Source organism: Setaria italica, chromosome II (assembly GCF_000263155.2).
Source record: "Setaria italica strain Yugu1 chromosome II, Setaria_italica_v2.0, whole genome shotgun sequence".
In the NCBI taxonomy this organism is placed as follows: Eukaryota; Viridiplantae; Streptophyta; class Magnoliopsida; order Poales; family Poaceae; genus Setaria; species Setaria italica.
The window spans coordinates 14,356,043-14,368,057 of record NC_028451.1 but is presented as its reverse complement, the minus strand read 5'-3'; the positions used below and the strand labels follow the sequence as shown (position 1 = coordinate 14,368,057).

The 12,015-nt window shown below is 47.6% G+C and overlaps 2 protein-coding genes across 2 annotated transcripts in view; both read right to left on the bottom strand.

Annotated features, from left to right (window-relative positions):
- LOC101766564 (lecithin-cholesterol acyltransferase-like 1) overlaps window positions 1-1,696 on the bottom strand; it is a 51,434-nt gene extending 49,738 nt beyond the window's left edge. Inside the window, exons 1-3 of the mRNA XM_012844166.3 lie at window positions 1,597-1,696; window positions 1,466-1,511; window positions 334-529 (exon numbers count right to left, since the gene is read on the bottom strand). Of these exons, the coding sequence (XP_012699620.2) occupies window positions 334-529; window positions 1,466-1,511; window positions 1,597-1,696 (342 nt within the window). The remainder of the gene's footprint in view (window positions 1-333; window positions 530-1,465; window positions 1,512-1,596) is intronic.
- Window positions 1,697-6,526: 4,830 nt separating this feature from the next.
- On the bottom strand, window positions 6,527-11,294 carry LOC101766155 (ultraviolet-B receptor UVR8). Its single transcript, XM_004956080.4, has 6 exons — window positions 10,303-11,294; window positions 9,043-9,252; window positions 8,837-8,947; window positions 7,593-7,961; window positions 7,394-7,501; window positions 6,527-7,177 (listed from the first exon to the last, which is right to left on the bottom strand). Exons 1-6 carry the CDS (start codon window positions 10,612-10,614, stop codon window positions 6,836-6,838), a joined length of 1,452 nt encoding a protein of 483 aa, XP_004956137.1. The 5' UTR covers window positions 10,615-11,294; the 3' UTR covers window positions 6,527-6,835.
- Window positions 11,295-12,015: the final 721 nt, after the last annotated feature.

Below are 12,015 nucleotides of genomic sequence, written 5' to 3'. Positions count from 1 at the left end.
GACTCGCTCATCATTACGTGCCACCATCGTGCATCCGCACCCGGTGGACCGTGCGGTTCAACCTGGCGACCTCCGTGGGCAGCAGCTCCGACTGTGAGCAAGCCGGCGAAGGTATGAAGAGCAGTTCGGCTTGCTCTTCCTCCACCGACGTTGTGAAGGTTGTATCAGCAGGAACAGGCGATCACACTGTCTACCAGACAGAGCTGCTGGAGCGACGGCGATGACCGGCAGAAGAACACCGGTGGTCCTCGGCATCATGTCAGCCACAGGGTGTGGCAACGGTGACGGCCGGGCAACGTAACGCTGAGCTGATGGAACGGCGGCGACCGGTACAAGCTGAACGGTGTTCCTCTGCGTGCCGGAGCTGATGATCCTTGGGTCTGGCACAACCTGTGACGACGATGGAGGTGGGTTGTCGCAGGTGTGCGCGTCGAAGTAGGTGATCTCGAGCTTGGATGGATCGGCATCGGATTGCTGGACCTGCTTCCTCGCAGGGCAGCCGGACTTGCGGCCACATTTGAAGTGACTCCTGCAAAAGCCATGCCAAAGGGTTTCAAAAAGACAGTTGACAGAACGTTGTCTTCCGAGCAAATGGGTTTTGCACGCCTCTCAATTGGAAAATACGTCAGTTTCAACAGGGATGACATTTTTTTATGTAGTATAAAAACACAAGGTTGAAAAGATGTCAAAACCCTTGTATGGTTGGCAAGGTAGCTCCCTTACTCATGGAGGAAAGAACCATTCTTTTATATTCAAGTTTAAGCAGTATGCCCACTTAGTGTAATCTGCTCCATAATTTCATAAAACAGTCCACAAGAGACTAAAGAAAAAAAATGAAGAGATTCATTTGTCAAGTAGGGGTGGACCAAAAAGAAATACCACTTAGTTAAATGGTGTAAGATATGTATTCCAAGGAAGAAGGGAGCGTGGGAGTGACTTGCTTAAGGTCAAAATCCTTTATTTACAAGGGAGATTGATGATAGTGGGGGATGGAAACGAAACTGATTTTTGGGAGGATACTTAGTGTGGCACCAGGTATCTCCAAAGACAAATTTCTGGAGTTATTCAATATCAGTAATGAGCAAAGTAAGACTGTTGCTGAGATGCAACAGAGCAGTTGGCACCTTACTTTCAGAAGATTGTTAGATGAACATATGCAAAATCCAATCAGGAGGCTAAGAGATGTGGTGATGACATGTGCGTTATCTAACAATGAAGACAGACCCAAGTGGAAACGGAGAAAAAACAGGGTCCTTTTCAGTTAAATTTTTGTAAGCACATTTGTGTGAGCATACACGTAAGATTTGGCCTTACTGCTACCTTGGTCCATCACATTCAGTTAATCAGTTTGCCCCATATAGAATGTGCACGCAGGGAGCTGACAGTTTTGGCTGGGTCGGATGATGGCGCCGCGCTCAGGGGGTGCTCTTGGGCGACCCAACGCCGGTTCTCGTTGAAGACTTACCCTCGCGCCGAGGCCGACGGCTCCGAATGGAAGTGCGGGGAGGTCGCTGAGATATAAGGTACGTGAAGTTTCTTTTGCAGACTCAGACGGAAGCATAGAGAAGCGGGGAAAACCAGAGGGACAGAGCTCACCGGAATTCTTTTTGGGAGGCGGAAAGCTTTGGTGGTTCAGAAAATGAGACTGGCCATGGCGGATGGCCAAGCAGTGCCGCGTCGTTCTCCTATCCTTCATCGGACCCACTGTCTGGGGCTCGGAAGATGGGGAGTGGTTCCTGTTTCTGGCCACTAGCAGGTGAGGAGAACTCTGAGGAGGAGATTTTTGAAGCTGAGAGTTCAGCCAGCTCGCCAAGTCCATCCGCCGCTGTTGCAAGGCTGCGGGAAACCACCGTAGATAGTTCTACGTCAGATTCGCAGAGAGGTGCTATGTCGCCTCATGTTGTTTCGAATTCACCATGCCCAGCCGGGATGGAGAGTAGGTCACTAGTTGGAACAGTGAGGAAGATCAAAACCATGGCGAGGTTTCTCTTCCTAGAAAGGAGATCATCACCAAAAAATATCACTAGAGGGACATACTGGGTGAAATGATGTTTCGCTTAGCAGGGGAAAAAGGGGGGAATACTGGTGAATGATGTTTCGCTTAAGCAGGGAAAAAGGGGGGGAATGGGCGATGGGCTGGCACAGTTTGTCCGATGACGAAGAGGCTGGTGACATGGATGCCGGCGACACTCCGACAACAGAAGCAGCAGTGGAATTTCCAGATCCTAGGGGAGACGGAAATTTTTAATTTCAAAATGGAAGAGACACCTCAGCTTCGTGGGGCCAATTGTGTGGGCTGGGTACTCAGGATTTATTCGTGTTGGGGCTCACTCCATTTTCCAATGTGCTGCTGGTCTAGGAGACCTATTCAAGTGTGGAGGGAAACTCAAAGGTGTTGTAAACCCTCGGCCTTCCACCGCCTAGAACAACAGCTCATCTTGAGTGACAAGGGATCAGGGAGAGGAGGCAAGCGGGGAGGCGAGGGAAGCGATGAGGCGTGGCGCTGATGGTCGGGTTGTGGAGGCTCGCGACGGCTGTGATGGGCGTACCACCTTCTACAACCATGCTAGGGAGGGAGGCACCCATGGTGGTGCTGGTGGCAGCCGGAATCAAGGCACCAGCCAAGTCTTTGAAGAAGGAAGGTTTCAAAGAGGTGGCTATGATGGGAGAGAAAGATTTCAGGCGAGAGGACAGGTTGCAAGACCGATCCATAGAGGATACACCGGTGGTGGTCGAGGCTAGAACTGGCCATGACCTGGTTATGGTGCAAGGAGGGGAGCTCGCGGGGCTGGTGGCTCACGTGAGGGCTTCCGCGGCAAGGCGGGCAACTGGAGCAAATGTCATGACTAGAGATACCCACAAGGTGAAGGTCTAGAAGATGACATGAGGAAAGGGCCCATGAGCAATGAGGTTGGAGTAGTGGACAAGGAAAAGGAAACAGTGGTGGACAGTGAGTAGAAAAGGTCAGTGGAGAAGAAAGTATTAGCTGTGCTGATGGAGGAAGCTGTGGCAGAAGAGGAAGGGAAGGGAGTTGATCCAAAAACAGGGATAAAATGCTCGAGGTGCACAAAACAGGGGTATGTGGCTGCAAGGTGTACAACTGAGATGTATTATGTGATTTGTGATAGTAACAATCATGTGAATACAGATGCCTGATGCTCAAACAACAGCGACTAGTAGCACATGTTGTGGGGAATACGGTTCATGGACTGAGATTTTACCACATACCACACCCCCCATTACCTAGAGCTAGGAAAGATTCAAAGACGGTGTTGATCAAAATTGTGGGAGGACAGCTAACCAAGGAGCAAGTGCTTGTTTAGCTTCAAAGGATTTATCCTAGAAAATGGAGATGGGAATTATCTAATCATGAAGACAATTCTTTCATCACAAAGTTTCCTTCAAAGTCTAAATTGCAAAGAGCAGTTGCATTCGGAGGGGCTGATGTTAAGGAAGAAGAAGCTAATGTTAAGGAAGTAGGAGTGCCTTCAGGTGTGAGATTGCAATTTGAGGTGTGGCATGAGAAAGAAGAAGCTAATGTTAAGGAATTAGGAGTGCCTTCATGTGTGAGACTGCAATTTGAGGTGTGGCATGAGAAAGAAGAAGGGTATCTGCTCCCTAAAGTTTGGGTGAGGATGTTTGGGATAAGGAAATCTTTAAGAGAATTCCTGAATCTTTGGGCAGTAGGATCAATGTTGGGTTCTACTCAAACAGTGGACATGAAAATGACTAGAAAAAATGACTTTGAGTGAGTATGTGTAGCAGTCCTAAACCCAGTCATTGTCCCTCCACATCGTGAGGTGCTGATCGGGGAGCACTACTTCGAGTTAGAATTAGTCGTAGAGAGACTGGCCGTGGATGAGAACGGTGAACAAGCTGTGATTGATTGGAAGGGAGATTCGGATCGAGAGTGGGATCTTGAGGACAAAGAAGAAGAGTATATGCAAGAGGATCCAACTATGAACAGAGAATCAAAATGAATGAAAAGCAGCAAGAAAAATGGAGAAGGAAAAGGAGAACCTGAACAAGGGAAGCATATTGTCATGTACTAAACAGTGTGGACACACTCAAAGAAAAGGTGCAGAATATGAGTGGGAAGGAATTCTTAGATTTCCTAAGAGAAGTAGCCAATGCCATCCTTGACACTGCGGTATATAGAACTCTTGATGTTTTGGTGGAAAAGGTTGTGACTGACAGCAATGAAGGCATTGGCTCTGATGCAAATATGGAGGTGGAAGTTGAGTTGACAGATGAAATCATTTTAGAAGAAACTGAATCAATCCCTGTTGTTGATAACAAGGAACTTCAGTTTGGTAATCAGCAGCCCGAAATGCAAAGTGCAGGAGCTGAGAAACCAATGCAGGATGTGGAGAAGGAAGTTGTAGGGGTTGTGGAAGACAAATCGCCAGCAAACTCACATGATGTGGATGGTGGTGACAAGGTTCAAATGGCAGCTGCAATTCCAGAAGCTCTACTCACACCTATACAGTCTAGTCCAAGCTTGGTGAACTCAGCTGATGAGCACATCTTGTCAAAAATTGAAAGGAGGGTGGCTGCAAAGAATCTTGAGAACGGTAATCCTTTTAACAACTCTCTTTGTTCTTTATTCTTTACATACTTAGTGATGCTATCTTGAATATTAAACAACTAGGAGTCTGTTGTGGATCCCATGATAGCAAAATGGTTAGGACAATGAATGAACTTTTTACAAAAGATTTGTTTAGGCTGAAATCAGAGTTTTGTTCGGATAGCAGTAGTGAGTTATCTCACGATAGTGAGAGTGAAGAGGAAAGTATGAAAGAATTAGAGAAACCAGCAGTTAAACATCTATGTGGAGAACTAGCAGAAGAATTGTTTGATGATGACAGTTATCACCTAATGAGTGATTGCGAGGCTGTCTCAAAGAGAAATAAGTCTAGAGCTAAGTCGCAGAAAAGAAAGACTTGTAAGGTATTCTGTTCTAATACTTTGAAAAAAGTTTCCAAATGAAGGGAATCTTTTGTAATAGCAAAGGTCCTAGTGACTTGGCTAAAACAAGATTTCTCACTGATATGGTTAAAGAAAAACTTAGATTTTATTGCTCTCCGGCCATCCTCTTCTCCCCCAGACACGAGGTCACGGTGGAGCACTACCTCCTCCCCACCTCTTGGGCTGGCCGCTTCCGGCCGACGGCCTCATCCTCGACGAGACCCCCTGAGCGCGCCACCGCAGGAGCTCCTCGGGCGGAATGGCCGCAAGGAGGAGGCCTTCTTCTTCGCGGAGGGGCAGCCGAGATGCGGCAAGGGCACACAGCAGAAGCGCACCTACGCAGGCGGCGGCTGGTGGGAGGGTCAGAATACGTGCGCGGAGGGCAACAAGCTGTGCGTCCCCGGCGGCGGCGAGGCCGCGTGGCATAAGAAAGCACTCAACTTCCATTGCAGCAGCGGCGGCGGTGGCAAGAAGGGAAGCACGGGGTGGGTGATGCACGAGTACACGGTCACCGCCCCGGAGGATCTAGCCCGGTCGCCCCTGAGGCTATGCCACATCCAGCTCAGCAACTACGGCAGGAAGCAGAGCCGCGGGTCCCTCGCCCGGCGCCCGTTCTCCTCTGTCCACCGGTTTGGGGGCATTTTTGTCCAAGTTAACAGAGTTGACGCTGGCCCGTTCTCCTCTGTCCACCGGTTTGGGGGCATTTTTGTCCAAGTTAACAGAGTTGACGCTGAAATCTAATGGTATTTTCAATTGAGGTCTGCATCTTTCAGTGGTTTTACGACATTGATGTCTTACAGTGGTATTTTACGGAAGTCGCGATCTTTCAATGCTACGTAACCAATTTTCCCCTAGGATTTAGACTTTAGCTGGTGGATTTATGCACCCATAGCTCCTCATCACACCAGAGTCATGCAATGTTCAAGAGAGACTAGCCAAGTTAAACCGGGAATAAACAGCAGTTGCAGACTTGGAAGCAACTTTGATCACACAGCCAAGAAATAATTATATACTGGAGAAAAACGGGGAATTCAGTTGCACCTACGGTAATGATCTACCACCGGGGATCATTTTACCTTTTCTAAATGTGCCTGTAACCTCTTCAACTTTATCATAACCCAAAAGTCAAGAGTCAGCATGAACTTTTTGTAGCTGTGTTTCCGTTGTTTTACGACCACGTGGTATCTTCCGAGTGGGGTGTGTGTTTAACGTTCCTTCGGTCTGGCTGACGATGATGCTTCTGTCGCACATGGTCAGTTTGAGCAAACCACGTCCTTCTCCGAGAATTGCATCTGGAATGCTTTGCCTATTGAGATGCCATCCAATGCGGTGGTTAGGCATCCAGAATTGTCTTCCAGCATGTGCCGGACGTGCACATTAATTGATACATGAGAGAGCTTAATAACAGATCATTTGGCTGACCACGCAAGTAATCTCCAACCGTATGTCAATATTTTCCAGCTAAGTGCACATGATGATAAGCATAATTGAAAGCAGAATGATGACAATGCTCAAGGTGATAGAGAAACTAGCAAACATAGCAATAATAAACGGCAGGTGCAGCAAATACTATCTATTTACTCAACACTGATAGGACACAGCCAAGAAAAAATGGAGGCAAAAACAATACACACACCAATATTTTTTATACAGAGGAAAAATGGTGGGTTAATTATTCAATACATCACACATTACTAAACTATATGCTTCTTCAGCTACACAACACTGTCCTCCACCTTGATCTTCTTCTGTTCACCCCAAATACTCACAAATCACAAAGTATAAAATACACTTGCCGAGAAGAATACCTTATAAATACAACATATGCAGGCAACAGCGTCCAAAATGGCGGTTGTGGGTCTTGAATTCAACCACTAGGTGCTGCAATAGCTATATCTTCCATACTCTTCTGGAACATTATCTCAGTAGGTTTCAAGCACACACGAATGTATTCATGCCCAAGTTGTGCTCGCTCATTGTCGCCAAACCCAAATACAATGCCTTTATTTGTCACGGCAACAGTGTGATACAGTCCAGTACTTATTTGGGAGACGTAATGATCCCGCAGGCTCTCGAGAACGCGGGGCTTCATTACTTTGTCGGATGATCCTCGGTCAGGAAATCCTAAACTCCCAAAGCCCATCCATCCAAACGCATAAACAGAGCCCTCATCAGTGAGAACAAAGGTCTTTCTCTTCCTTGCGCATACCTAATTCAAGAAAATGTGAAAGATTTTACACAGGAAACTGATAGGCATGGTCCTATACTGCTACGAGCAGAATTTTAATTAGAACAGCAATTTGCATCATATATTACTGTAAAGAAGAATTGGTTTAAACTGTTTAAATAAAAACTTTGCAGTGCCATTCTTCTTTAGCTATTGCAGGGCATATGACCCTAGGTGATGCAAGCATGTTAAACAGACCTGCACAGCAACTTGGTTCTTCAGACTGCTGATCAATTCTGGGCTAGTTTTATCATTCTCATCACCATGACCTAAGGCTCCACAGTATCCTCTGCCCCATGTATAAACCTGCAAAGTTCAGATTTTTTTTACTTCTGTCTGGGGAGCAATTAACATTGAGAAGATATAGCTGAATCAACATAATACAATATATACTCACGTGTCCCAGAGCATCGAGAGCCACAGCATGCTCATCTCCAGCAGACACACGAACTACATGAATGTTCCTCCTCTTAAATGATTGAATGGCGCGTGGACGAAGTTCATCATGCTGATCACCGTGTCCAAGGCAGAAATTAGTGCAAGATCCAAAGGAATGAACTGTTCCATCTTCTGTTACAGCAAATGTGTAGCTTGCACCAGCTGCTATCTGCACCACCTGAGTGGGGCCTTCAAATAATTCAATAATCTTTGGAGTGGCCCTGTCTACGGTGTCACCATGACCAAGTTGGCCGTGTGTGTTACTTCCACACGTATATACTTGGCCATCCCTTGTAAGAATCACAGTAAAACTTAGACCAGTAGCGACCTGTGAAATGTTAACAAGATGGCATCAGAATGGCAATACTGAAATGCAGAAACAAACGAAAGATTTTTAACCACTTGGAAAAAAAGCTAGGCAGATCAGTGAAGCCATGGTAAAATTTTAAGAATAAACAATGGCTTCTCCAAAGATACAATGGGGGCAAGTGCAGAAATTAAGGGCCTTAGAAACTTTATCATAAGAACAAATATGAAACGGATACATATAAAATGATGACTGGTATATGTTCAGTAGAAGTAATCATTTGATATGTAATGAAACTAAAGTAGCAAAACAGATGAAAAGATGGGAATCTCTTGTTCAAAAAACAAATAATAGAATTAGGTGGTTTGCCCTGAGGGCCTGTGCTGTAAGAGAGTTCTCAAAGATATGTGTATATGCACATGATTAAGTGATGAAGGGATCATTAACATGGATCAAATCAATGTTTTAGTGATGCCATATATAAAAGCATCACAAGGTGGAGAATTTATTGATCGAATCTTAAACATGTAAGTCATACTGATTAGCTGGAATGTGCTCTCAATGAGAAATAGAATAAAATGAAAGAAACATTTGCAAATATCAATCCCCTAGAAACCTTTGTTGAGTATGCTGCATTGCTGCTAGCTTCCTAGTCAATGCAAGTATCAGAACTATGTTAGCAACTTTTCAAAAAAAAAATACAAAGAATGGCAGGATACAGTAAAAAATTAGCAAAACTTAGCAGACCAGACATGGAAATAAGTATAACAGCATCACTATCAAGTAAAAAAATGTATATTATGTCATGAAATGAAAGTGTGCCTGCCAAGTCAGATAATCAAGAGGTACAGTAGGAGACACAACACAAAGGGATGAGAAAAGATCGGTGGTCCCACCTGCTTGCATGAAACCCCTTTAAGTGCTTCTACTTGCGTTGGTCGAAATATTGTCCTCCCCACTTCACCATGACCACAGCATAATGATGAATTATCACCACAGGTGAAAACCTATTTAGCTGAAACTCTTCAGAACAGAAAGGCAATAAAAAATAGTAATACAGCAACATGCATTATTAGCTTCCATTAAGGAGAGCATCAATTACCTCCCCAGACTCCGTAAGGAAGGCAGCATGATTGTGAGAGGCAGAGATGTTGATAACACGGGAAAGTGATGGGAAGGAAACCCTACTGAATGCCGCACACTGTGTAGTATCTGGGCCATGACCTAGCACACCACACAAGCTGGACCCACAAGAATAGACAGAAGAGTCATGGACCAAAAGTGTGTGATATCTTCCTGTGGCTACTTGCATCTGGAAACATACAGCAGGTTCACATGTATAAGGAAACAATTTGTACATATCAAAAAATCTTGTAGCTATTTCAATGACATCCACCATCAGGTAAACCTATCTCCAAGCAACAAGACAAAAACATTTTTTCTCATCTGGTATTCTTGCTTCTTTCTGACAAACATATATAAATAAAATCATAAACAATATGAGCCTGACAATTAGCAATTGTCTCGACATACTACTAAACTTCAATGCCATCCAACATCAGGGAAACCTTTCTCCAAGTAACAAGACAACTACAATTTCCTCATTTTGATTTGGTATTTTGTTTCTTTCTGACAAATAAATATGAAGAGAATCATAAACAACATGAAATGCTGATTAGCAATGTCCTGGACATACTGCTCAACTTATAATGATATTGAAGAATCAAAATGCTTGGGAGAAAAAGAATGTCCAACACCACTGTGGGCTCTCCAGAACAACAATATAACCAATCAGGAATTATGTGCCATCTATAATTACTATGAGAGGTTACAACTGCATCAATATGTAGGAAGCTAAGGTATAATTTATATTTTAAGTAATTAGGACATTTATAGCACAATGGCAACAGAATTTTCCAAGATTTTTCCATCATAATTAATCCTTTCCAGAAAGCTTCATAGTGTAAGTGTGCACTATGTTCATGTTACTATTATTTGTCAAAGGTAAAGTGCATATACCACTTATAAATTCAGGAAGTTACCATGCCTGTCAATCAGAGATAACTTATGAACTGCCCTCCAACTCCAAAACTAGGAAAAATATCTACAGCAGCTTAGCAAAAGCATGTAAATTTGTCTAAAGTGGTAATAATATCCAGTTTAAGACAAATTTAGCTAGTTTTAAGCGTTACAGCATAAACCATGCAGGATCAAACATGCCTTACTAACTATTCCATATACAAAGTGGGTAGAATGTGAGATAAACATTTCTACACAGAAGTGAAGTCTCATGGTTGTAAAAGCGATATCAACGTTAAAATTTTAGTCCGGGTAAGTGAAGGAAGAAAGGAAGGGTGCTCACGCTGCCCGATGAGGTCTGGACTGTGCCTGACGACTGCTCGACGGACTGCAGGAACCTGAGCACCTTCTTCCAGCTTCCCCGGCACCTCTCCAGCAGCTCCCCTCTCGCCGCGGGCCCCATGGCCGCGAACGCCGCCCGCGCAGCGCAGAGCTTGGACGCGGCGTACTCCGCGAGCGGCCTGAGCGCGCGGCAGGTGCCCTCGAGCCTGGCGAGGTCGGCGGCTGCGAGCCTGCCGGAGGTCAGGACCTCCCCGACAAGGTGGCCCGGGAGCTCCTCGATGGAGAACGCGCGCGGCGCCTTCTCCCCGGCCATGGATCCACCGCCGCAGGAGCCCCGGTGAGATGATGAAGCCTTGGCCCTCTTGGTCCCGGACCGATCGGAATCATCCAAGGATCCGGGCGCGCGGGTCGAAATGGCGCCGGGATCAGCAGGAAGCAGCGACGGCGGCGGGGGAGCTGCGGCTGGGGACCGAATCAGATCGAGCAGCAGAGGATATCGCCCAGAGACTCCGGCGCCCAGCTTGTGCGGCGCCGAAGCAACCCCCGGCGGCGGAAGCAGCGAGCCCCCGGCTGGAACCAATCGAATCGAATCGAATCGCGCGGGGGAGCGCGGCCCAATTGGGCAAGGAACAGCTCGCGGCACCGAATTCCAGCACCAATCCCGACCTCGGCAGCACTAACCGGAAGCGAATCGGGGCGGGTTGTGGTGGTGGGGGGATGGGATTTGAGGCCGGGGGAGCGGAGAACCTTTTCTAATTGGGGGATTCCTTGTCCCCTGCCTCTTCGAAAATCGGCGCGCGTGCGTACGCGATTTCACGCGCACGAACGCTGAGCGGACGACGACAAATACGGCATACGGGGTAGCAGACCCCAAAAAAGCTACGCCGCGGGAGCCGAAAGGGAGGAGCGAGAGGGGAGGGGGGAGAGCAGCACAGCCACACAGCCAGCATCCAAGGAATTCTCCTGTGCACGCCAAGGAATGGAGGAAGAGGAAAAGAGGGGGACGCGAGTGATGAGGCGCCGCCGCAAGGCGCGCGTGGATCCACCAACGCCTCCTCCCTCCAGTCCACCCACCAGGCGCGTCGAGCGGGAGCCTCTGCTCCCGGTCACTGTCCATGGGTCCGGGAGGCCTTGGGCCCACCTGTCGGCGAGATGGCCGTAGAAGGGGACGTCGTGGACGCGACGGGAGTTGAGCGCTGACCCGCGGCTGAGGCTGACATGGAGGGGTCGGGAATCGGCGGGCCCGGATGGCGGTGGATCTGTCAGTGTCTCTGTGGAGACGGGCGGGGTGCGCGTAAGAGGCGCTTGGTACGGAGAAGTACGTGGCGGGAGCGACGGGTCGGACGTGGCGGGCACCATCGCCTCAGGCGAAGGATGTGTCGCGGGCGGCGCGAGTGGCCACAAGCGCCGACGGGGATGGATGGTCTCTTCCTTCGGGGGTGCACGGTACTGGCCGGCCGGCAGGCCGCCGTCGATTCGGCTTTTCCGGGAGGAGCGCAGAAGCACCACGAGCTGCGCCTGCGATGGTGGCCCCACCGGAGCGAGAACAGCAAGCGTCCGGTACTCCTACCGTTGGCTGTCGGCATTAACGGGTGGGTTTTCCGTCATCCGTTGTCCAGTCGACCAGTCACCTGAACGTGTATTCCGTCGCCGTGCCAAAATAATGCGAGCTGACGTCACTGCGTGGCTCGGTTGATGTGCGTTCCGTACGCCC

Excerpts from the sequence above, each read along its gene's own strand:
- LOC101766155 (XM_004956080.4), bottom strand. The coding sequence starts at position 10,614 with ATGGCCGGGGAGAAGGCGCCGCGCGCGTTCTCCATCGAGGAGCTCCCG. Across the intron at positions 7,502-7,592 it reads CTCTCGATGCTCTGGGACAC|GTTTATACATGGGGCAGAGG; the intron begins GTGAGTATATAT and ends TGAACTTTGCAG. Across the intron at positions 7,178-7,393 it reads AGAACCAAGTTGCTGTGCAG|GTATGCGCAAGGAAGAGAAA; the intron begins GTCTGTTTAACA and ends TTCTTGAATTAG.